This window comes from Ailuropoda melanoleuca, chromosome 7 (genome assembly GCF_002007445.2).
Source record: "Ailuropoda melanoleuca isolate Jingjing chromosome 7, ASM200744v2, whole genome shotgun sequence".
NCBI lineage: Eukaryota > Metazoa > Chordata > Mammalia > Carnivora > Ursidae > Ailuropoda > Ailuropoda melanoleuca.
In genome coordinates, this window is record NC_048224.1 from 37,543,167 (window position 1) to 37,561,183 (window position 18,017).

General features: G+C 46.5%; 1 protein-coding gene across 5 annotated transcripts in view; it reads right to left on the reverse strand.

Annotated features, from left to right (window-relative positions):
• PTPN3 (protein tyrosine phosphatase non-receptor type 3) overlaps positions 1–18,017 on the reverse strand; it is a 139,561-nt gene that overhangs the window by 52,236 nt on the left and 69,308 nt on the right. For 2 of the 5 annotated variants that reach the window (XR_004626530.1, XM_002916526.4), the window contains exons 5-9: positions 17,051–17,129; positions 12,626–12,670; positions 9,250–9,302; positions 3,443–3,563; positions 2,226–2,313 (exon numbers count right to left, since the gene is read on the reverse strand). Coding sequence is in view for 4 of the 5 variants with exons in the window: in XM_002916526.4 (XP_002916572.2) it covers positions 2,226–2,313; positions 3,443–3,563; positions 9,250–9,302; positions 12,626–12,670; positions 17,051–17,129 (386 nt within the window). In the remaining variant the exon portion in view is untranslated. The remainder of the gene's footprint in view (positions 1–2,225; positions 2,314–3,442; positions 3,564–9,249; positions 9,303–12,625; positions 12,671–17,050; positions 17,130–18,017) is intronic. The other 3 variants (XM_019796738.2, XM_034664241.1, XM_034664242.1) reach the window with 3 other exon arrangements.

Sequence of the window (18,017 nt, forward strand, 5' to 3'; positions counted from 1 at the left end):
TTGCACAGTTTTCCACCCATTTCAACTCCCATCACTGAAAAGGTGTTAGCTATCTGTTGTCATGAAGCATAGACTGCTGACTTTAAATCCAGCGAATAAAGAAGTATCGCCTATAAATTCAATACACTCAACATTAAGAGCCTGTGTGCTACGCATTGCCATAGACAATGAAAATACAGGAAGACAGAGCGACTATAAGGTATTTTAATTCATTTGAGAACAAGGTGAGTACAGTAAAATTTAAAAATAAAATGGTTCTTCCCTTGAGTCATCTATATCCCCATTTACCCAGTCAGATACTTGTAATTATATTAAAAAGGCGGGGGGCACAGTCTGACTTAGTTAGCACTGTGTGTGAATGTTAGGTTTGCCGCTTACTAGCTGTGTTATTTTGGGCTACTGAGCCTCATTTTTTTCCTTTCGTACAATAAAAATTACCAAAGCCACCTCTCCAAGGGTTTTTATCAGGCTGAAATTACAGAACATGCGGCAGGTGTAATAAACTTTCATTGCCTTTTGCCTTCCAAGAGGTGGTGGGACAAATCACTTGTGAACAGTGATGTGAACGCGGGGAATTAGAGAAACTGGCCAACGAACACAGTGCTGATACAGGCGACAGGCCAGAGAACACTCACTACTGTACCCAGCTGAAATCCCATGCAACTCATCCCCGACGGTCACTGCTCACTAAATTCCCACGCTGTCCCCACATTTCCCAGCTGTTCGTGTAGAAGGCAGGGCCACGTAACCAGTCGTGGTCAATGTTCTAGGAGAAGTGATGGGCCTCTTCTGGGATGAATCATTTAAGAACTGCTGTGCGACCCTCCAGCTTCCTCTTCGCTCGCCACAGGCATGAGGCCACGTGTGGAGCTGGTGAAGCCACAAGACGGAAGGAAGTAGCCTGGCTGCCGAGTCGCAACATGGAGTAAGGCTGCCCTGGAGGGTGGCTGGGACCCATCACAGCTTTTGACCTACTGAGGAATGAACTTTGTGGTATCAAGTTATTGATATTTAGGGGGTTTTCGGTAGACCCAGCATAGCCAAAGGTAACCCAACTCCCTCTGATACCTTGGAAGGTGTCAGCCAGACAGGTAATCATCTGGCCTGAGGTCTCTCATGGGACACAGGTGGTGGGGAGAGCACAGATCAACTCAGAGACATAGAAAGCCCACTTCACCACCGCAGAAAGTTCTCCACAACATTCTATGACAAATTATTATTTGCAAATGTAATAAAAATTAACCGCCAAGTCCCAAAGTTGGTATTTTCTAAGATCCCATATATTTTCCCTACCTTATTACTTAGGTCATAACTTGCCTATCACGCAGTTATAGGATTGGAGGGACACAAAAGAGATGAAAGTGTGTCTATGAATTGCAAAAATATTCTATTTACTCAACTTCCCTAAGCCTCCATCTTCTCACTGTAAACTGGGATGATTAGCATACCAACTTCACAAGGTTGCTATAATCTTTACACGAGACCTTGGGGTCTCGTGAAAAGCATCTCGAACAATGGCTAGTACCTACTAGGTATTCAACCAATATTTGCTTCCTTTTGGATATAATGTGGGCCAATTACTGGCAGAAAATATAAAGGTCAGATGCCACTTAGACAGTGCCAGGGTCATGTACTGAAGCTGCTATGTGACCTTTGAGAAGTCCCTGAGTATCAGTTTCTCCATCTGTAAAATGGGGGTAACGGTAATACTCACCTCATGGCATTACTGTGGGAAATAAGCCAGCCACTGTGTCAGGCAGATAGAAATTGCTCAGTAGATGATGGATATTAGTCAATTTTATTTAAAAGGTCACAATCAATTTAAAATATTTATTGATTTGCATGATTATACTATTATGATTTTTAAAAGCTGTCATACCTGAGCTATTAGCTGTATTTTGAGCAGCACTGAGATGAAACAACAAAAACCTTGGCTTACTAAAGTATCACTTGGAAAATGGATATATACATTTTTTTGTTTCTTTAACCAAAACATGAAATCATCTTACAAAAACTACTCGTTTCTAATCCCCCCACACCCTGGAAACATGAAACGTGAAAAGAGCCACTGGATAAATAACCAACCAAACTCGACATTACTTTATATACTTTCTGAATATTGTTTAAAAAGGTCTTTTTTTTATTACACTAGCAAAGGCAGTTGCAAGAGGTTTTCAAACTTTTGGAAGTTAATTTCTAAACCCAAGTGGGCCAAGGGTACCTACCCTACCGCTGTGCAGCTCCACGCCATAGAAGTCGAGGGTCCGGGCTATGTTGATAAAGCAAGATTCAGCCTCTGATTGTTTTAGCCCACTACAGAAGAGGAGAGAAGATGCAGAGTTTGCCAATCAAGAGAGTATAGAACTCCAATTTTTAAAATAAAAATCCCCTCCAAGTTGGTAACATTTCTGTCAGGTCGTTAAATGCCTTATATTATTAATCTTCAACAATCTAACCCTGAATTCTACTAAACCAGGTCTTTTTCTCGTCCCCTGAGGAGGACTTCATCTAGCCCACTCAGTCCTTTACTAAATACTTCTTACTTGGTAGGCTCTCAGCCCTCAGATTCAGAAGACGGCCACTTTTTGAAATTCCCACCCTCCTTGTTCCAAGCTGCTTACTTGACAGGAGCTCTTCAGGTCTTTCCACCTTTATCTATTCTTCCGGCAGCCTCAAACACCCAAACATCACTGTACTATTTTAGGACGCTGGCTTCTGCCTGGGAAACAATTCTGGGAGGGAGGATTGGCAGTGCCTTTTAGAAAGGACGCTGGTTGCTTGGCCTTTGTTTTTCCAGCCTTCCCAAGAATGGCAGGTCCCTTGAGCCCTGGCCTTCCCAGTCGGGAGGGCCCTTATCTGACCTGGACCGGACAGATGCCACTGCAGCTTTGAATAAAATGAGGCAAAGGACGAGGGGGCCAGAAGCAGGCACGTCTGCTGGAGTTCAGGCTTGGCCTGAGGCAGCTGCAGAAGACTGGTGCTTCCTTCTGGAACGAGGGCCATTTCGTGACCTGAGCCCAGAGAGGACATGGGATTCACAGAGCCTGGCGGCATTTGTCCATCTGCCTCTGTTCTGCGACCGCCTGAAGGAGCCGCCCGTTTTATTAAGTGTGGTCAACCGTTCAAAGGTTTGCCGGGCAGGTCAATTTGTGGGGCAGTCAGATTTAAAAAGGGCATTTCCCCTAGGAATTAACGGATTTTAATGACATCCTATAAAAAGAACGCTGTAAATCCCCTAAACTCTTACTGGATTTTGCACTTTACAGAAATGCTAGTTATGCCAAATATATCTGCCCTCCAAACAGCGCATAGGTTCACAAACCCCCAACAGCTTAAAAGAGGACTCGTGAGCAAAAGGAGGCAAACACATCAAACCTAAGGGAACTGGTCTGAAATGCCCGACCCGGGTTCCCAAAGTAGGCCACCCCACCCCTCCTCTCACCTGTGCTGTTCATGGAGGGATTCCACCTTCGTTAAAAAGTCATCGTTCTGATCTGGGATAAACTGACTATCGGAAAGATAGCCCGGATGATGAATGGAAGAATTATAGTCTCCAAAATGAGCTATCAAGACAGAATGAGGAGGAAATCGCCTTTTCAGTATAGTCTGTATTCACAAGCATCGACAGCATCACAAGAAAAGCACTGGGAGCATTCTTCTAAGAGGCTCTACCACCACATGCAATAGAGCTTCTCGTTTCTCCAGATTCCACATTTTTATGGGAACCCTATATGGGCTAGGTACTACTGTACATGCTTCAGCTGAATGCTCTCTCCCTGAGGCCAGACGTTTAAACAGTCTGAGCTAGGTCCTGTTCTCAACCCACAGTCTGTGTGAGCTCAGGAGTTTGTACCCTACCGCTGGACACAGACACAGAAGGGAGCCCACTCAATAATGCCACGCCCTCCATGCCAGGCACCGTGCAGACAGACTCTCTAATACCCCAAGGGGATTACGACACTAGACCAACCTGCTCTAAAACAATGGGTGTGGGCAGAAGAGAGGTCATGCTGACCTGTCTACTCTCTGCACCTTGACGAGCTCCCTGGAATTTGGAAACGTGTGAAAGAAATAGAACCAGGATGTGTTTCGTGGCACAGTGGGAGGGTGGGGGGTGGCATGCAAGATGGAAGTGGGTGGGGCTGATGGATCTGGGCCCTGGCAAGGCTGAGGACAGAGTTCTTGGGAAGAAGGAAACCTTCTTAGGAGTCAGGGAAACACTGGGAACCTGCAACTGCAAAGGGAAGAGGAAGGGGGCCTTCTAGAGGGATTACCAGATACATCCTGGTCCAAACAGCATCTCTCCCTCAAAAGCCTTGACTACCATTCTACAAACATGACCTATTGTTGTCTATGGTGTTACAGGTATGCCTGCGAGTGGCGTAGTAGCCAACTTGCACAAGTGCACATGGCTGCCCTGAGGATTCAAACCATCTGGGTGTCTGGACTGTTGAGACTGGGAAAAAGACCCTGGGTGGAGCAGCCAAGGATCCAGCTGGGGGACCCAGAGACACCTGCTTCCCTTCTCCAAGGTTCAGTTTTTCCCGCTTTATGAAAACAGGAGAAAAACAAGTTCTAGTTCTGATGGGCAAATCATCTAGTATTTCATTTTCTTAATGAGACACTTTCATCTTTTTCTTAAAAATATTAACCTTGATCTTTCCAAAGGTTTCGATGAATTCTTCCTGCAGCTGCCTTCAGTGCCAGGGGGCTTCTGAGGACTGATGTTTCACAGTACCCATTCGATACAGATTTCTAACTCAAATAGCTCCTTCTGTGTCACAAGGATGGGGACTGGGAGAAGCTGCGGTGATGCTTCATGGCCAATCTCAGAAGGGAAGGAGAGGAGCCGGGGAGGTGCTTAGGGGGATTTCATCACAAAGATGAGAGGAGAGACACAAGCATGTCTTTCTTTACATCCGTGTGGCCCCATGCCCCCTCAATTGCCATCATACGTAACAGCTGCCCTTTGAGATCCACACCATAACGGAGGGATCTGTTTCCTCCTTATAGTCTTCCTGAGGGCTGGGAGTGAGGCAGACTCATCTGTGGGGCCCAGCACCTATGCATGGCGCACAGCAGATGCTCATGAATGCAGTGCTTGGAACTAACACCAAAAAGGCTACTACAAGTTCAGTTTTGGAAGGGGATGAGGGCAGGAAGCCAAGTGATCTACACAGGCAGACTTGGTCAAGGGGAGACCATAGGCTGCTAAGGCCGGCCAAATGCAGCTAAGCTATGGACAGAAATGTCAAGGTTGGATTAGGTGAGCACAAGTGTGGCTTACAGGTGAGTCTGTACACGGTGAAGTGTACAACAGTATGTTTATAGGAAATAATTTAGATGCCTAGACACAGAGTCCCCAATGAGGAAAGCCTGAGAAAGCCTTAAAATTACCTTGTGTAAATTCATTTTAAAAGGGAAGAAACAAACAGATAAAAGTAAGGGAAGAAACTGGTCCAGAGAAGGGCCTTCCCCATCACAGAAGCCACTTTCTGCAGTCAAGACCAAACCTGGGTGATCCATGCCCCAGCCAAGCACTCCCACCATCCCCACCAGCCTGCCTGCCAGGTCCGAGCGGCTGCTGGCCAGCTATTTGCTGAGGACAGTGGTCATGTCCCCAGAAAGCAGCCAAATGCTGCAAGAGATTTTCCTGAGCCTCAAGGCAGAGTCCTGTAGAATTTTACTGTTGGTTTCATCAGCTCATAGAGATCCTCTTGGATCCTGATTTGGTCATCCACATTAGCTAACAAGTCCCAGCCCCTGGGCCTTTCCATAAACATGAAGAGCAAGGTTGTCTTTAGTCAAGTCATTGACAAACATCTGAACTTAAATGACCAATGAACCTCCCTCTGGGGTGGTTTTCCCTTAAAATCTTAGTGGGCTACTCTCTGCAAAGTGCTATGCTAACCACTAGGGGGAAACAAAGTCAAACAGTCATCTGCAAACACCGGGAAAGCGCAGGGAGGTTCCCATGATGGTTTTAAAGCCATGGACCCATTACATGCGCATGACAACCCAGTGACAGACATTGCTTTTATCTCCATGGAACAGTTAAGGGAAGGGAGACTCAAGGAAGGGACCTGCCCACTTTGCTCAGCTGGCAACCAGGAGCCTACGTTCTGACCGCAGTCCATATTCTTCATCTCCTTCCTATACCACATACCCTAACCTCCAGAGTAATACACTTTCCTCCCTGTGGAGAAGTAACACACGCAAAAGCTAATTATAGCAGGAAGAAAAGGAAATGAGTGTTTATGTGGGAAATACATTGTCTTAAGTTCCATGCATTCTTCTGGCTAATATTTTATACTCTGCAGAAAGAGAGAATATATTCCAGGCAGATGTGCAGCATTTCAAGCTGTTAAACTGTTCTGTTTGGGAAAGTCCTTAACGTAATGTAAGCCCCTTACATGTCACTTATCCATCTCCCACTTGATCTTGGAGGCTTTCCTCAGGGGTCATGACTAAGCAGCTTTTCTGGGCTCGCTCACTTCTCTCCCACGCAGGATGGAGCGCATCCTCGGTGCTCACCCTCACTGCCAGCACCCGCTGGCCCACCCGTGCCTCCCCACCGGGCAGGAGACCCCTTGCAGAGAGAGGCGGTGCTTTGTCTGTCTGTGCAACCCTGAGGCGGGTGCAGAACCTGCATGTGACAGAGGTCAATGGACAATATGGGGTAAGTACATATTCCTAAAAATTTCATTCTTTGAGCCTCATCAATACTTGAGGCCACAGGCAACCTAAAGTCTAGGTATTTGCCTATATTACTTTTTACCTAGTAAGAAAATGTGCTTTTGGTTTGCTCATCACTGGTAGGGCTTATCTCCCCATGACACACCCCTGTCGGGACAATCTGGTGAAATGTCGTAGATACAAGTTTGACATCCAGCAGTATCCCATTCAAGAATTAATCTTACAGGAATGCATGCACAGAAGTAGGAGGAAAAATACGTATGTACTTCCTGAGTGTGAAGGGATAAAGAGCGTATACTTAAAAATGCTTGTCTGACAACCCATGATTTTATTAGCATGATAATTATGCTAATATTTTCACTGAAACTAGTTTGTACTTTTTTAGGTGCTAATAAATTCCTTGAGCCCCCTGTCTAGCATTCGTTTGCAAAGGGGAACCTGACCACTGAAGCTTAGAATAGTTTTTTCTTATTTGGTTCTTACATTTTCCTCTAAGTAGAGCTGACTGTTTACAACAGGCAGTTCTTTAGAAAGCTTTCTTCTGGGCAGACGTGAAAACAGAGTGAGAGTTAACACTCGCCATGTGCCAGGCACGATTCTGAGAGCTTTCCATATAATAACTCATTCCATCTTCACTACTACCCCATGAAGTAAACATTGTTATCCTCCCCACTGGACAGATGAAGAAGCTGAGGCCTGGGGAGGCTCAGGGTCATGCACGTATGAGGGGAAGAACCACAACCCAGGTAATATGGCTTCAGGTGTGCTCTCATCAACTCAGTTAACGGCAAGGGTCCACCTGTAGAGTTTCTAGTTACAGATTACCTCACACGTGTGATCTGACTCAAATAGTCAATTCTGAGTTGTCATAGTCACCGTCCTCACCTCTGTTTTACAGATGAAAAAATGGAAATTCAGGGAGGTAATATCACATAAGTGGCAAATGGCTTTAAATTGAGCCTGACTGCACCCACAGCTACGTCCTTTCTAAAAGTGTTCCCGGCCCTCTGGGATGTGGCAAAGCTTGTTTCTTCAGCCGATCAGTCTGGTGGAGATGGAGGCCATGAGGTCTAGAGATCAGCAAGGATACAGGTTGACTGTGGCTGTGTCACTTCCCACCTGGACGCATGTGGCTGTGTCTGTTTCCGAGGCATTGTAGGGAGAGGGGAACTTTCCAATCTACCCAGGCCCACCATGGTGCAACCTCTTCTCAGTTTCCCACTGGGGAGGAGATGCAGGCTCACTGGGGAGACTGACACTAGGTCTTAGCTGACTAGTGAGTAGGGTCACTGTTAAAAGTCTGTCTTCCACTTCCTGGTATCATGCAGGTGGGCAGACGAGCTGCAGGCCCAGCCACCCTGCTCTTCACCTCTCCTATTCCTGTTCCTTGAAGCCGGGGGTGTGAGCAGACTTAAGGCTACCTCAGGAGTCCCTGTCAGCCTCCTCCTGCTATTTTGCTTCTGAGACCAAAGTAGAGTGAGTAATTCAGCCAGCACCTGCTCTGACCATCTTGCCCACTTAGCCCCCTACCACACAGTCAGCCAAGAAGGCGAACAGGCCAAGACGGTGTGGAGCTCACAGAAAGGTAGAGGGGCCTTCTCAAGTCCTGGGCTCCCATGTAAGTCTGCCCAACTTCTAGGTCAGTGTGCCGCACTTGCGTCACACGGCTAACCATGCAGTGATACTTCGCCCTCCTTTTGGCATTGTGCACACCTGGCATCTACCATGGGGCCTGATGTGGTATATACTCTCCACAAAGTTTTGCTGAATGAGAGAATTCTTAAGCTTAAACAGGCCTTGCTGGGAAATTCCATATGGGCTTTTCATCCAATGTTGCAGTCGCTAGCTAGCAACATGCGGCTACTGAGCCCTTGAAATGTGGCTGGTCCAAATTGAGATGTGCTGTAAAATCGGGACTGGTTTTCAAAGACTTCATATGAAAACAAAATGTAAAATATATTCTTAGTTTCTTACATTGCCTACATGTGAAAATGATGATATTTGGGATATACTGGATTAGTTAAAATACTAAAGCCAATCCCACCTATTTCGTTTACCTTTTTAAATACTGGGTACTAGAAAACCTAAAATGCCATCTGTGGCTCACAATGTATTTCTTTTGGACACTGCTGCTACAGACCCACAAATGCCCCATTTTATAAATCCCTAAGATCCTACGAAAGTAGCATGAGGGGCCTCCAGCAAATTCCTTAACCGTGGGACCCGGTCTCCATGCCTCTAAGAGGTGATGGGTAGAAATATCTGGCCCACTGGGGTTTGTTATGAGATCCAACATGTAAGCGAGGGTCTGCATGATGCAGTGACTTCTATTGTATGGGCTCATCCACACCTTCCCTAACCAACATCCCTGTGCTGGTGGAGTGTGTCAGTCAGGGTGAAAGTGGGAATATCCAGACAACCGGAGAGAAGCTTGCCCAACAGCATTCCTGGGAAGAGGGGAAGCGACCTGGTCCAACAGAAAAGCCTGTGACTTTCTTAGTACATGGGTCAGAACAGTCTGTCCATCTGTGAAATGCTCTCTGGGTGACTTACATTGTACTGCATAGGATGCTAGAACCACTGCCGAGTTAAGAGGGCAGGTTAACCTGTCAGGAGAAAAACATATTAGCAAAGTCGCAAGAGCCAACAATAGCCTGAAAGAGCCATGATGGGGAACGCCTGTCTTCTTTCTTGGATTAACCATTAAAAAACATCATAAGTCATAATAAAGATAATTTTAGGGTATAACTCAAATAGTAAAGATAAGTTAACGTTAAAGATTCACAATTAAAAGAGAACTTTGTCATGTTTAAAGTAATACACAGTAATACAAATACCATGAAGCTAGAGGCCTAATGTTGGCCGAGGTTTTGGCTGGTCAAGAAACGTCAGGCTCATATCACTAAGAGAAAAGTGAGAAAAATTATACTCTTAGATCAATGGGCAGCCTTCATATCTTTTTAGTAAAGACGTGAGACTTTTCGTAGGGCTAACTAAACCCTGACTTCTGTAGACTCCGTGAATCTTGATTATCCACTTTCTAGAAAGGTGACATCCTCTTGGATGGGAAAAATAGAAAAGGATCTTAAAATTTCAAAACTCCTTTGAGTTCTAAATTAGTAACAGTTACTTAGAATTCCTAAATCTATTGACCCTCCAGAAGCTTCCGATCTACAGGGAATGGTCTGTCCACCTCCCAGTTTGCCTGCCACCTGCCAGAAACCCATGGACTGGACGTTAGACTTGAGCTCTCTTCTCCTCGGTCTCACTGTCCTCCAAGCACCCTGTTTCTGCCAACGACACCATCTCCAGCTTACTCGGACTTTGAATCCTCTGGTTGCTCCCTTCCCTCTGTTCAACCATGAACTTCACCATCTGCCTAGGAGCTCGGCCAGCAGACCTGGGCCAGGGATCCCTGCCAGGTGGAGAAACACACTGTGGAGGGACTGACTAGAAGCAGCGAGAATGAAGGCTTGCAGGGTGGGGAGACACAGATTTTAAGAGCATTCTTCCCAGCAGCCCCAGGGGAAGTGGAGAAAAAGTGCTGTTTCCATGGTAGCTCATGAAATTCCCAAGATGTGAGTCACCCCCATGTCTCTTACTAATCAGGTTGGCCAGCGCAGGGTTCCCCTGTCTGCTGTGCTATGTGCTGTCCTAAGGCCGCACAAAAAGGTAGCCTTCCCTATGTGAGGGGCCCCCAATTTTCCTGAAGTTACTAGGTGTTCCCTGCTAGAACTTCTAAATGACCTCTCCAAGTTGGGAGATATGTCCAGAGACTCACCATCTGTTTGTTCATCTGGAGACCCAGAGTGCCCGTGGGGACAGCAAACACCAGCCACTCGCTCTCCTACCAAGATGGGCTTCAAGGAAACCTAAGTCAGTGTCCCTGATAGAGGCTGAGCAGGTGAATGGGATTTGGGGAACACCTGAGGAGACAGGCCAAGGAGGTTCCATCTACACGGAAGGAACAACCCTATGAATATGTCAGAAATGAACATTTCCAAAGAATAGTGTAAATACAAACTAAAAAAGAATGCTGAAAGCCTGCATGGCCATTCAATGTGGCCCTTAGAGAGATCCCTTTCTTTCCTCTAGGCTTTAAGGTCTCCGTCTGATGGCCAAGGTCACCTATCTCAGCTGAAAGGAGAGGATGCCTTGGGAACTGCCCACCACTGATGGTTCAAACAAATCAGGGCACCCAGGAAGAAGGCTAACCAGATCATTCGGTCTGTCAAAAGAGCCACAGGTACAAATGGCCAGACCCACTCTGATGCACCCAGTAAGTGTCTGGTAGCATGAGACCCTCTCCTGAGAGAGGTGGTGAAGGCCACCAGCAGACCTGACAAGGAATGCCAGGGATTTAAGGCAGGATATGCCCCTCAACAGGTGTCACCCAAAACTAACAAGGGGTATTGTGTTGGGGGAAGAAATAATGAAGACAGCCAATTCTCACTATGGGGAGCACTGGACTTAGAGCTCCTGGGGGGTGAAGGCCTTGCCTTATCTGGCCAGCACAGCACAGAGCCCATCGCCTAACAGGTGCTTGCAAAATGCTCATTGGGAAAAGAAATTAGCACGTGGGAGAGAGAGACAAGTTTCTACTGCTGCAGAGGACAGCCTGGACCCAGGAGAGGGGTGGGTAATTTCGCTCTAGAGTCACCCTCACATGTGAGAAGGCTATCTCACAAAAGGGGGGGCTCATTTATGGGGGCACTTAAGCAGAGGCCCAAGGCCTGTGGCTGTGCTAGAGAAGGGGGTCCCCCCTTCTCCGAGTGAGACAAGGAGCTAAATCACAAAATTTCTCTAATTCTAGGAGCTCTGAATAGTCACCAGTTCTGGCAGTCCAGAACTCAACATGTGACTAGTTTCTAAATGTTCCGCCCGCTCCCTCACCCCCAGGATCTTCGCGGCCCTGCCCACGAATCTCCCTTCCGTCTAGAAGAAGCCCCCCAGCCTCTTCCAGCCTTCCCGTCCTTGCACGGCACGGTCTTTGTAGACGCTGCTCTGGCCCCAGGCCTCCTGCTTAAAAACCTCCACAGCTCTCCTCTGCCTGCTGGACACAAGACGCCTGTCTAGCTTTGAGAGAAGACACCCGCCCCTCCCCCCTTCCCCTATTCTCCTGGAAGCCTCCCACATGTGCTTTTCAGCGGGGACCAAGGGGGTGGGGCAGGACGAAGCCTTCCAGCCCGCACTCCTCCTTCTAAACCCTCGTGGCAACTGTGGTCTGCACAGCCCAGACTGGTCGCAGTCGTCTCACAGCTCCCGTCTCACTGCCCCCAAGCACATGGCGGGCTTCCTCACAAATGCTCCTGAAGACCCTCCCGGTGGGAGCTGGCGGGAGGAAGGAGGGAACGAGGAGAACGGGAAGAGGCTGTGACTGCTTCTACCAGTTCACGGACCGCAGGTTCTCCTTTAGGTCAAGGCAAAGTCAGGCCTTGGAGGTGGCGGCTCAGGGACAAGAGGCTTGGCATTTCTCCTCCCTTCCAGAGCCCCTGCAACGGTCCTGCCACACAAGACGTGCCGCATCACAGGCAGACGCTCCCATCTTCCAGCACAAAGTCTCCCGGAGAGAACATGAATCATCCATAGGTACTAAGGGGCTTGGAAGTGGACCTAAATGAGGCCTGATCTGCCTTCCTGAATGAAGCGTGTCTCACATTCTCCCTGTGACATTTCTCAGGTCTTTACCAGAAAGCTAACTGTCCCTTTGCTAGTAAAACTGAAACATGAAGTTTATCCGTCCTCAGCTTCTCCAAATCAAGACTGAGTTAAAAACAGATGTCCAGAGCATGTCATACAGGATGCTGCTTTCAATATCCACCCTTTGTTTAGATTTAATACTGTTTCCAGAAATACAAGCTCATTAGATTAAAACCAGGAATTTTAGTGTCTGGCAACTGACAGGGAAAGAACGTGAAATTCTCATTACCTTCCTTCACAAATATCCGTCTTCAGTTGTAAGAAATACAAATGCCTACGAAACAATTGTTTTTGTTAATGCATAGTACTCAAATTGAAATACAAAAAAGAAAGGTGAGAGGTCAAAGACAAGATCTGTACATTTGGAAAACAAAATACACAAACACACATTTTCGTCTGAAGTCTCAGGTGCTCTTCTGTACATTGTAAAGCTGCCCCTTTGGTAACAATGGTTCTGTGTGGCTGCTGATTTCCAGCCAGCCTCACGTCAGCACATGCCGTCCCAGGGATGGCTGAACCCGCCAACGATCAGCCGGTGCTCTTGCCAGTGGGCACCCCCACCCTGGACATTCCCCATCAAACTCGGGGCATCCGAGAGCACCAGGCCCCACGGGCATCATGCACAGGCAGCCCCCACTGCTGGGGGGCAGTGGTTCAGAACACACCCACATTCCCTCTGCATGAAGCTGCAGAGAGGAGGTGGGTCTGTGAGGACACCTCCTTGGCTGGGTGCAAACACCCAGCTCAGTTTCTTCCTGTGTCCCGGGAACTGTGGGTACTCGAGCAAAAGCAGAAACATCAGTCAGCTCCCAGCTGCCAGGACCTCCGAGCTGAATTCGGCACTTGCCTGTGAGCCACCAGCAATGTCAAAACCCTGGACCTGATTTGTGGGCAGTGCTCGGGAACCCATCCTGGGCCCCACACCCTGTGAATCTGCCCCCCATCCAGGGACTGGGTAAGAGACAGCAGCAAGAGTGCTGCGCCAGCCACTGAGGGCCATGGAAAGCTTTATATTTAGGGATGCAGCATACACCCACTTGGCTGCTAGCTCCCACTCTTTTTTAAAGCCCAGATTCAAATGGGATAGACATTCCAGTGTCTGGCCAAGAGGACAAAAGGGAAACTTCTTGAAATATAATACAGATGCAGCAGAAGTGTTCTGGGGCAGGAGAGCAATCATTTTGGCAATCCGAAACACTCGGGGTCTCCTTAGTCCTTCAGGTTTATACGTTCAAAGGTCAAGGTGCTGGTGTTCCAAGACATGAATGCTTCACATGGGCGGGAGCGGGGAATTCATAACGTTCTGCCTCATTTCAGCCTCCTACCAGCTCTGAAGTAGATACCACCACCTCCTCTTTTTGAGGAAATAGACATTCAGATAGGTAACATGGGGTCAGTTAGATCTTATTTTAACCTGGACGCTCATGCTATGAAAAAACCTGACTATGCTATAAATTTCTTATGTATCTAATATATCTAATGTATCTAATGACTTTAGGCTTAGGGTCAATTTCCTAACTCTGATATTCTTACATAGACTGTAGTTATCATTGTTGAAGACCAGCGCTGAGATACCACGTGGCACACATTTGCTGATTTGCCCTTACTCTGTATTGGAGACTGTCTTTTTCACCTAGGAGAACGTCATTAGTCCTTTCTAGTTTGTTCTTATGTTTATCCAAGCTGACATTCAACCAGAATTAAGTGTTCTCTCCTCCTATAATGCTACTGGGAGAAAACAGAGAAGGGAGAGAATGCTAGATAATCCAATGGTAAATCTGGCTCTCCAGGGACGAGCCTGGCTAATCAGTGTATCTTCCTAGGGATAGAAATGAGAATATGAACCTGGACATCACCATTCATCAAAGGCTACCTTGCCTGAGTCAACCTCATGACATCATACAAAGAGGTTGTAACAGTGGAAGGAGGCCAAATTTAGGGGGTCTCCTGGGAATCCTGAAGGAGCCTCATTTTGAGACCGCCAGTAAACGCAATTCTGTGTACGATGACCTAGATTTATCAGGAACAGCCGTTGTGGAGGCTCCCAGGCAAGGAGAGGTCTAACAATTAGAAAAAAATCATAGAGAAGAGATGTCAGCACACCTGACTTCAGAAATATAAAGATCACTCCTAGAGTGTATTCCATCTGTGACCTCAACTTCACAAAAAAAGCAACGAATGCCTCCCTGGAATTTTAGAAAACAAAGAGAAAACAACAAATACCATTTTCTCTGACACTTGAGAGCTAAATTTCTTTAAAATTTAAAACAGAACTGGGGCTTAATAGGATACCGTGTGTCAGGAATATAGGCAAAACTCTAAGTTAAGAAAAAAAAAGACATGTGAATTAATGGTGGCAGTCTAGCTTGGCATAAGAAAAAGATCTGGCAGTCCTGGCGGCCCACCAGCTCCATAGGAACCATGTGGGTGGCTGCTATGGCTCCTGTTGCATTGAAAGCTGGTGCCCAAAATCCCAGGAGGTGACAGCTACACTCTACTCCAACCCTGGGGATACCAACCATCTTAAATTGGGAGGTGGGGTGGTAGGGTCAGGTATCAGTCCTAAAGCAGTGGATTCTAGCAGGGATACAAACAAACTGAACTGTATCTTGGACTTAAGGAAGAACAAAAATTCATCTACTACTCATCTGGTGCCCAAATCTGCCTCTCGGCATCCTCCCCTCACCAAGCATGTCTAATTCCCCTTACCCATGACAGCCCTTACAGATCTCAAGGCAGCCTGTTTCTCCCCAAGTCCTCCCTCCATCCCAGACTTCCTACATTTCCTCAAATGCCCCTCAAATGACAGGGAGCCTCCACAGGAGAGGTGAGCTTCTCTCTGGGGGGCTAGGGGGAGGGTAGGGAAGTGGATGCCCAATGACCAAGAGGAGCCCTGGGGAGGGACTCCTGGGTTAGGCCAGCCCTAGCAATCCCCCCAACTTAAATTCTTTGTTTGGAGAACTCTGCCATGCCCGCTGGCCACCACACCCTGCAGCCCCAGAATCACAGGGGTCAGACAAAACCAAGGGTGACAATTACTAGCTTAGGCAGAGCGGTTCATACTTGGTGTTGGAACCTATCAGTTGCTCATACATTTAATGGGTCACAGTTGGCATTTTAAAGGAAGGAAACTGAGAACAGAGAACGTGAGAGTGCTCTGCACGTGCTCTTGGTTTATTAAACATTTGCTTCCGTAACATCTATCTGGACTGCACTGTGAAGCAAAATATATTTTTACTGTGTGGTTGTGATTTAAAAATCCACTGGTTAAAACCACACACATGTATAGACACACGCATTATAATCCATCATAATGTTTTTAAAGCATCCCTTGAACAGAACTTGGTATTTAGTAATGGCCTGGGGGAAGCCTGGTAAGGTGACTTCAAACATCTGTTCTTATAGCTATGTTACCCTTCTGTGTCCATCGGCTCATGAACTGAGCTGCTGCACTAACCCCTTAGTCCACCAGCATAAGGAGCCATTATGGGGCAAACTCAAAGCACCCTGTGAACTTCCCATGGTGACCCAATGAGCCCTCCTGGACATCTCTTACTCTGGCTTAAAATTCAACTTAACAGGAAACAGTCAAATCTGAGATGTCTGCTATTGTGAGGGAAAAGGTGCACAAAGCAGGCAAAACAGAATAATAGACTAGTATTTAGCCTTTAAACATACTAAAAATTAAAATGTCATCATGTGATTACCTTCAAAAACAAAACAAAAAACAATACTCAATGCCTAAGCTAATGTCACCTTCTTGGTGATGGTCTCATGGGCACAATGAACACAGAATGGGAGTCTATATTCCTGAAAATCCATGAAGTCTTTTTTTCCCCCTCTGGTAGTTAAAAAAAAAAAAAACACCTATGGAAGTTTCCCTATGAAAAATAAACATATCATTAATAAAAGGGCTCAACGGTGCCATGGGGGAGGGGAAGTAGAGGCAGGGACACCGTTCCAACAGCAACAACCTTCCTGTGCCCGCCCCCTCCATTCCAAACCCTGTTCCCCACCCAGAAAACCCACGTGCCAGTACAAAACAACGGCCAGGACCTACACCAAGCCCTGAGGGGTAAACAATCCTATCTCGGCTCTCTTTCCCTTATCTGGCTCACATTTTGCCTGCACAGCCTGATTCACCCAGGAGAGAAGCTGGTCCAGCTTGCATTCCTTTCTATTTCTACCAACCAAGGATCTGGCAGAGAACGCTCAGTTCAGATACCTCTTGTTATCCTGAAGGGCCTCCGTTCTAGCCCCGCAGAGATAGCGTGTTATTTGGAGTGTAGACGACTGTCTCAGCAAACTGCTCTTCCAAACCCCTGCCTGCATTAGCCAATGAACTGAGTGCTTTCTTTGAGCGCCTGCAGGCTCCAGGGCAGGAGGGGCTGGGGTGGGGGGAGAGGTAGGAGGCGCTGGATGGCAGTGGACTCCAAATGGCACCAAATAAGGAAGTAAGCAGGCCCCAGACACAGCTAATTAGCTGAAGAAAATTTCAATATGTACCCCTCTGATTTTTACTTGGTTCATAACCGCTGGTGTGGTTATACCCAAAGGAAGTGTATGGCCACAGTGATAAGATAAAAGAGTACATTTTTAGTGGTTACTCATTTTTATATACTACAAAGGAAACTTTAAAAAAAAATGTGATTACCTGGTTTGTTCTTCCTGTAGTGTGTTGGGATCAGGTATAAAAAATCTTACTCGAAAATGCAGAGTACAGGGGAAACCTCCTACAACATTTTTCAAAAACAAATTTAAGTTTTCCCTTTGAAAAAGTCAATGCAGGTAAGCGGCTACTCTTCCATAAGTGATGCATTTTTTTTTTCACTAGACCACAGCTTTTTTCATCAATAAAAGCACTAATTTCAAAAAAGGAGTGCACAAGATAATTGTTTAGAAATCTCCAAGTCTGCAAAGAGTCAAGTATTTTGCAACATGAGCACAGAACGCAGTACTATCCCCTCCCTACTACAGGTTTAATTTAGGGCTATTTTCAAAACAATGCACTCCATTACTGTAGCAGGAATTTTAAAAATCCTTAAATCAACAGATTATACAACATTCATAAGGAAATAATCTCACACAGATAGTGATTTTATACTTTTCCCAAACATTTTCATGTACGTTCTTGAACTTAAACACTGCCATGACTACGATGATGTTGACGGCATTGTTTTACAGATAAACCAACAGGCACAGAGCCTTGCCTTCAGTCACACAGCTGATAACAAAACCTAGAACTCAAGCACTGAGGTTTCTGATTCAGCTATGCCACACCTCAATCATCTGATACTGGGAAACTGTTCATGCTTTTAAAGCACAGTCAATTCCCAAAGTGATGAACATACTAGCACATATTACACATTAACATACTCAAATATGGCTTTATGCAACGATACCAAGAGTCAATCTGCTTGTACAGATAAAATTAGCCCATTTCTTTTGCTGGCTATGGCAAGCATAAAAGATCGGACTGTGTTGCTGAGATTCCGTGCTCTTCTTCAGGTCAACTTCGCCCATTACTCAGTAAATGTTCGCTGACCCTATCTATGTGGCTCAGCTCTTTGCTGCTTCTGAAACTCAAGCCTTCTCCAGCCTGCTCCTCTCACTGATCCTGC